This window comes from Osmerus eperlanus, chromosome 16 (assembly GCF_963692335.1).
Source record: "Osmerus eperlanus chromosome 16, fOsmEpe2.1, whole genome shotgun sequence".
Classification (NCBI taxonomy): Eukaryota; Metazoa; Chordata; class Actinopteri; order Osmeriformes; family Osmeridae; genus Osmerus; species Osmerus eperlanus.
The window spans coordinates 2236191-2243903 of record NC_085033.1 but is presented as its reverse complement, the minus strand read 5'-3'; the positions used below and the strand labels follow the sequence as shown (position 1 = coordinate 2243903).

At 41.1% G+C, this 7713-nt stretch overlaps 1 protein-coding gene across 1 annotated transcript; it reads right to left on the bottom strand.

Annotated features, from left to right (window-relative positions):
- Window positions 1–609: 609 nt before the first annotated feature.
- foxc1a (forkhead box C1a) lies at window positions 610–2754 on the bottom strand. The gene has a single exon (XM_062481830.1). The coding sequence runs from the start codon at window positions 2491–2493 to the stop codon at window positions 1075–1077; it is 1419 nt and encodes a 472-aa protein (XP_062337814.1). The 5' UTR covers window positions 2494–2754; the 3' UTR covers window positions 610–1074.
- Window positions 2755–7713: the final 4959 nt, after the last annotated feature.

The following is a 7713-nucleotide window of genomic DNA, read 5'->3' as shown; positions in this document are numbered from 1 at the left end:
GATGACAGACAGTCCGTGTCTGACAAGAGGAGAGCTGTGTCACTTCAAACTGCAATTATAATCAAATGCAATGTCACTTGAAGCTCCCATCCATCCATAGCGATCAATATCTTCTGGACATGGTCTTGACCTCACATTGGTCACGCTCACAACAAATTAAGATAATGACCACACGTCGTCGCAGTGCTTATCTTGTTTACTGCCTGAAGGAGTTTTAAAGAATTTCCGATATTGTGTTAAGATATACACCTATATTGACATGGATTTGTGAAAAGATTGTATTTGTATTTATAACTAATGACACAGCATTGTACTTTAAAGCCTTGCTTTGCGGATATAACTATACCTTTTCAGACCATAATGCCACTCAACGGGAAGCCTAATACCACACTAGGTGTCACATAATACAGACTACATGCCTATTTCCAGGATTAAGAAAGGTGTAAATATAATACATGTACCTGCTATTTTTGAGAACACTGTTTGACCTTTTATTTTAGAAAGTGTATGGCCACTGCCAGCGAGCTGACTTAAAGAAAGTTAGGCTCCAAATGTATTTTTAGGAAAGCCTATAAGCTTGCTCTATAAGAAATCAGGCGTAGCTATAACTCACATTAAATGACAATTTATTAAACAAACAATTCAATTCCTTCAGAATACTTTTCAACAAAAGGAGAAACTTTGAAAGAGTACGGAGATATACAAGTTCCGTTTTTTCTTTATAATGGAACATTTTTCGGTCAATTAAGGCAATTCAATTTAGAAACACTTTTTTGGTGTTTGGTCCATAATATCCGGCTACAGTTTAGAAATAAATTACTATATGCAATTTACACTTCATACTATGTCCATGAAAAACTGACATATCCTTAACACATTTTAACATATAAAGTCACAAAAGCGAGGTGAGACTTACGTGTTATTTGCAGTAACACTGTTCTTTACAAACCAAGTTAAGTCTTTTTTCTGTCTTTTGTTTGCGTTCTGATTCGTTTTAGTCCATCTTGGGGTCAGGAGGGTAAGCGTCTCACGGGATTGATTGAAAATGTAAAACACAAGAAAAACATACTTTGGTCAGAACTTGCTGCAGTCATAAACGAAAGCTCCCGAAGTGCGGTAGATGGATTGGCTCGGAGGGAAGGACATTTGACAGCTGTTATTTCCGTTCACTGGAGAATTATTCAAGCCAATTCTTTGAGATTCGAACATCTCTCTCATGGAGTGGAAGTTCTGCTGCTGTGCTGGATAAGTTGCGCCAAGATGTCCCAGGTCCCCGGCCTGGTTCAGGTACCATGAAGGAAGCCGCCCTTGGTGGGGGTGATGGCTCTCTTGCCCAGAGTTAGGATTACCGTGGGTCAGTGAGGAGGAGGTGGTGGTGATAGAGTAATCAGGCAATGTTTCGTCCACGGTGGTACTCGGGGCCAGATGGCTAGATCTATCCCCTGCGTATAAACTCATAGCTTGCATATTGCAATGGTAGGTCGCATTCGAGGTAGTGGATATTGAGTTTTGGTTACAGGGTGAGCTGTAGACTGACGTCTGGTTCGGTGAATAGTTCAGGGACAAAGACGGTGTTATACCTGTCCTGGAGGAGGCGATTAGGGTAGGAGCGAGCTCAGTGGCTCCTTGTGGAGACCCCCGGAGGGAAGTCATGATGTTGTCCACGCTGAAGCCCTGTGTCGGGGCCTGGCCATGGTGGTGGTGCTCAGAGTTCTCCATGCCAATGGACCTGTTGGACGGTATACTGTGAGGACTACCACTGGACATGCTACTGCTGCTGTCCGGGCTCTCTATTTTGGGCACGGTGCTCAGAGAGGGCGAAGCGGCCTGTGGGGGTGTCGTGTTGCCGTTCTCGGTCTTAATATCCTGGATTCTCACAGGTTGGGAGCCCTGCACTGGCTGCTCCTGGTCTCGGCCCTGTTGCCTGGACGGCGTCTCCTTTAACTGCCGATCCTCCTTGTCTTTCATTGCATCCTTCTTTTTGAATCGTCGTCTCCTCCTCAAGAAGCTCCCGTTTTCGAACATGTTATAAGAGTCGGGGTCCAGGGTCCAATAGCTACCCTTACCAGGCTTTTTATCATCACGAGGCACTTTGACAAAACACTCGTTCAGAGAGAGGTTATGTCTGATGCTATTTTGCCAGCCCTGCTTGTTGTCTCGATAGAATGGAAATCTCTCCATGATGAACTGATAAATCCCATTTAGGGTCACCTTCTTGTCAGGTGAGTTCTGGATAGCCATGGTTATGAGTGCAATGTAACTGTAAGGTGGTTTTACCATATCCTTCGGCTGAGGTTGAGGAGTATACGGTCCATAGGCGCGTGCCATGCTGGCAGGGTATTGGTCGTGGGCCGCGTGAGAGTACATACTCATTGGGGCTGGCATACTGGTGTATCCTCCACCGGCGGCGGCCCGGTAGTAGCTCTGGTCGCTACTAATGTAAGGCACGACGCCCAGTGAGTTCGGACTAGAGACAGAATAGCGCGCTTGCATGTTTTCTCCCCGCTTTTCTCCACTGCTCCCGAATTTCCCAAAATATGCAGCCAAAGAGCTCCACGTTCCTTCTGTAGGGTAAGGCGTTCAGACCAAAATTGCTGTCCTGTGACTAGAAAATTGTTCATAAAAGGAAGACGTAGTGCAAAGACGTAATCGCGTTTAAGCCGTTTCCATCTCTCTGTGCTAAAGCGCACATTTACAAACTTCTGAACTTTGGGCATCCGTCACTACAGAGGACTTTTGCGCAGTTAAATTCTTTCCTCCTTTTTGCTTCCTGTAGCTCCTCCCATAGAGAAGCCGTCCAATTGGAGGCCAGGTCGCACAGACTGAGCTGCACTGGAGCTCGCTCTTGGCCACACACAAGGCTTCAGAAAAAGGAGAGGAGGTGTCGGTAACTGCCAGCCCACTCCAGTCAAGACATACGACTTTAGTTGAGAGCGCTATGTTGCTCACTTATACAATCAGATCAAGGCCTATGTTGTGGCAAAATAATTTATCAAAATCTGAGTTAATTGATATGCAAAATATCACTGAATATGTGAAACGACTGTCATATTATAGGTACGGCAATATATTTAATGGTCTTCATTTTGAAGGCACCCGTTGTATATATTTTTTAATTCCAGAGTGATCTGCATTATTTAAAAAAAATGGTAAAGTCGACTACAAAGCTTCTAAATGGCATATGGTCAATCATGCATTAAAACGAGCGAGAAAAACAAAAGGAAAAAGTCACTCGTCCATCACCATGATCCGTCCTCCACATCTGAGTTTAAATAAGCAATAAACCGGGATGGGGGGTAATACTCCTTCCAGTTTGCTTCCTGCAGTTTAGCGTCTTGATGTAAAGCTTTATTAACGCTGGCTGTTAGTTAAAAAGCTCAATCAACACCAAGGACGGATCAAAGGGCAGTGGAGAGCTACTCACCCCGTGCAGTAGGTTGTAGGCTACTAGCGATCTCATTACTGCGGAATTAGTCTAGTTAGGGAGAGAAAGGGTAAAGGTGTGAAAGTTTGCCCTATTTTAAAAAGCAGATTAAAAGCCGTAGTACCAAATGGAGTGAGTCCCCCAGCATGTGTCAACCTGATTCAGAAGGTTTCAATGCGCCATGGCCCAGGCTCAATTAGGTATATTCACCATAACATTATTTTCCACCAAACAAACTACCATACGCTACAGGACAATCTTTTCGCGTAATACCATACTGATCAACATGGAATATAGTTATAAAGTGCATGGTAACCTTTCTCTGAAAATATCTACTTCACACTGTGTGGGCTACTCAACTAGCTAAACCTTTGTGTGAATGAAAAGCTGTAACCTAGCTATTGCTGCTCTTTGCTTCTTAACGAACATCTCGATTATTACATGATAAGTACATGACACGTTTGGGAAAAGATGTAGGCTACTTATTGAACCCTTTACAGCGTGTCAACAATATTTATGTTTGTTAACTAAGCACATAATAAACATAATATTGTTTCATCATATATTTATATATAGGCCATTTTCACATTCATTTCACATTCATTAGCCTAGGCCAATTCTAAATTACAATCCAGTATTTTTTTTTATTACAAAGTTATTATTTGTATATATTTCTATTTATGCAGATAATCCGTTTCTGATTAAACAATAAAAGGTATTAGGCCTATATGGCCTATAGCTATCTAATGTCCTACATATGCATGCTTTCATTTTTGTGTATTTTGTGCAATGCATCAAAACTGTACGGTAATTATTTCGAGATAAAAAGAGTCGAGTTTATTGTATTTTGCAAAGGTATAATCATATATAAAGGTAGAAAACAGACACATTAATGGCAATGTTAATAGTCTTTGCTAGGCGAAGTTCACATTATCGTTATAATCCTTTACAGGTCGTGTTGATTAAATGGCCGTACTGGCCCGGTGCTCCGCCGGGTTTTCCTTACATGGACCAGGGCATGAACTTTTTCCACTGCCCCGGGATGTTTATACAATTCACAACGTGCCTTATACTTAACCCCATCCTCTGCCCACCCAGTTCTCTATTTATCAATTAAACTTTATTACTATCAGTAGTTTTAGGTACAATTTGATTGTAAAGCAACAACCTCGGGCCTATTCACGTACGATGAATAATAAGGCATTCTTACAATCAATAATAGCCTAAGACATGTTATTATATAATATTTATATACAGTACGTGACTATAATCATTGATGAGAAAATTGGTGTAATCATACTGTGTTCAATGCATGTCAGAAACCGTATTCGAACAATGGGTGTCAATTCCAATTAATTCAAGGCCAAAATGCTTACTTTGATATCTATAGCCTAATTGTGTAGTCTGTAAACCTACATCATGGACTATATCTTAACAGTAAAACGTTTGGTCAATAAGCCATTATCTGTTTATTTGGAGTCTTAAGTGAGACAAAAAGTAGGTATCGCGATTGTTTTTTTTTACAGCATTAGCCTAATTATTTGGATTAACAGAGCCCACAGACTATCGTGTTTTGTACACTGGGTTTGTTTGATCCATCTTTAAATAGTGTCCAAAAAAGTAGGACAAGTAGCCTAAATGAGAATACTCTTACTATTAACCCTAACCCTAATCCATTGTCCTTAAATAAATCTACTTATTGTCAACGCTGAAAAGCACCTATTTGTGGAATAAAATGAAATAAAGTATTGAAACGTTAATCAGGGATAATTGAGTAAATTACTAGTTAAAAGAGTAAAACATTCGAATGCATAACACAGTAAACAGGGTAATGCCAATGCGATGAAAACAATGCAAGAGGAAGGAGAGAATAAGAGAGCGAGAAAGCGAGAGAGAGAGAGAAGAGAGAGAGAGAGAGAGAGAGAGAGAGAGAGAGAGAGAGAGAGAGAGAGAGAGAGAGAGAGAGAGAGAGAGAGAGAGAGAGAGAGAGAGAGAGAGCGTACACATTGGGTTAGTAAATTTCTCATGAGAGCGCTTGTACTGCCACTGGAGATGAACCTACAGTCGGGTCATTTGTGTGAGTTCTTGGCTCCCTCTTGTGAGTCATGTGAAGCGCTGGGCTGGGCTGTTCTGTCTCCTCGTTATTTGGAGTTATGCATTGTCATGTGGCCACTTGAAATAATAATAATCATTATAATAATAATAAATATTCATTTTTTATATTCACTTTACATATGAAAAATCGACCCATTCAGTCCATGATTGGTGTGATTTCTGTTTTTGTGTGGATCTGCATTAGTGTGCTTGGGAACACTGTCTTATTGGAAGGACAATGCTTCCTCCATGTGTTCAATACCAGTACTACAACATAGAACTGTGAAGAATGTGTATCTCTGATATATATATATGAATGTATAGTGTAACTTACAATGGGGATGGAATTAAATCAATGCTACAGTTGAATTTTTGATTATACAAACAACCTACTCCGACTTTTGTCTCGCGGTGTTCCTGTCATTCCTGCCAACAGTACTGTTTCAAAATGGAGGCGAAGCCAGGTAACAGTAGGCCTCACCATGAGCTAGCCGTGAAGGGAAAATGGACAATAGTTTTCTAACAATTATCCCTGCTCTCCTCTCTCTGTCCCCCCCCCCCCCCACACACACACATCCCTTGTGGTGTGGGGGGTTTGAGTTGTCAGCACCTGCCTGGTCGTCGGTCAGCCAACGCTGGACCTGGTCGCGAGTCTCCCGGTCCTGTCCTACATCTATAAAGTTGAATAATGGATTTTGGTGTTTTAAAAACCCATCGACACTGTAAGACTATGTTTAGCCTGTGTTCTGCTCCTCTCTCCCACCAACCGTCTCTGGAGGAGGGGATCCCTCTCTGAATTGCTCCTCCCAAGGTTTCTTCCATTTTTTTTTTTTTCTCCTGTTGAGAGTTTTTTGGGAGTTTTTCCTTGTCTTCCTTGAGGGTTTAGGTTGGTTGAGGGGCAGTTCTATGGGCATATGTGAAGCCCTCTGTGACATGCTTGCGTGTAAAAAGGGCTATACAAATAAATTTGATTTGATTAACAACTGTACCACTACAAGTCTTTCAATATAAGCATACAAAATGTGCATCCGACAAAGATGAATGATCTTTCTATGGGCCGGTGTTTGAAGAAGGCTTCCTCAATGTGACTGAAGCATTGAAGAGGCCCAGACATTCAACTCCCAATCCATCAACCTTGTAATTATGCCAGCGCACAATTTCGTTTTCATTTCACTAATGAACCTTGATGAATGATTTATGGTTTATGACCTGATGGTTTCAATGTTTCCACTGCAAGAGTTTTCATCAACTATAATGAGGAAGACCTTTTCAATCAAGAGTCTGCCTTGCAAACATCAAGAAACCCAACCCAGTGTGTGGATATATTTTTGTTGTCTTTGAATGTACGTATGGACAGTCACTAAACTGTAACTGTTTACATGGCAGATGTGTGTGGAGTATCATGTTCAACAGCAGCAGCAAATATGATCTCTGCTCCAGTCATACTCATAATTTGTCTCTCACACCATGTGTACACAAAATCGTCAAATTCTGACAGGTGAGGCTTTAAAGTTCCTCCTAGGCATCATTAGTAGCCTACTCTCTATGTAGAGTACAAGAATCACAGATTAATTGGGAAAGCTGAAATGGCCACCATACACATCATGGTTTGCTTAACCATTTGCCTTCTTGGTGCAAATAGAACAACCAAGGGAATCAATTTGATGGGATAAGTTTTTTAAATCTGTGAACGGTCGTTTTACATTGCATGCGGTCAATAGTGAGTCAGACTCTGCAAAGGATCTATTCCTGAAATGAATCATAGAACCGAGGGCAGTGTCTGACATAGAATAACATCCACACACCTGATGTAATCCAAACTGTCACAGCTTAAAGTCACAATATGGTCAATGTCTAACAAGTGTCTGATACAGCTTCCACATGGGTTCGGACAGTATTTGACATGGTCCATGACTGTTACACCTTCTACTCACAATTAGACCATGGTCATGTAGTGAAGTTGTTGATTATCTACCATCAGTATATGATTAACATACATCAGTACTGCTGCAGATGTAGTCAATAGTTTTCAGCATACATCTTTATCTTATCCTATATTTTACTACATAGACAGGGTCTGTGATTTATGTAGCATTTGTTTACGTTTAATCATGATGTCTCTACGACATGACAATCTCTCGTCAAGTCTCTACTATTCAGTACTATTTTGCATATTGCATAAGTAATACATTGGT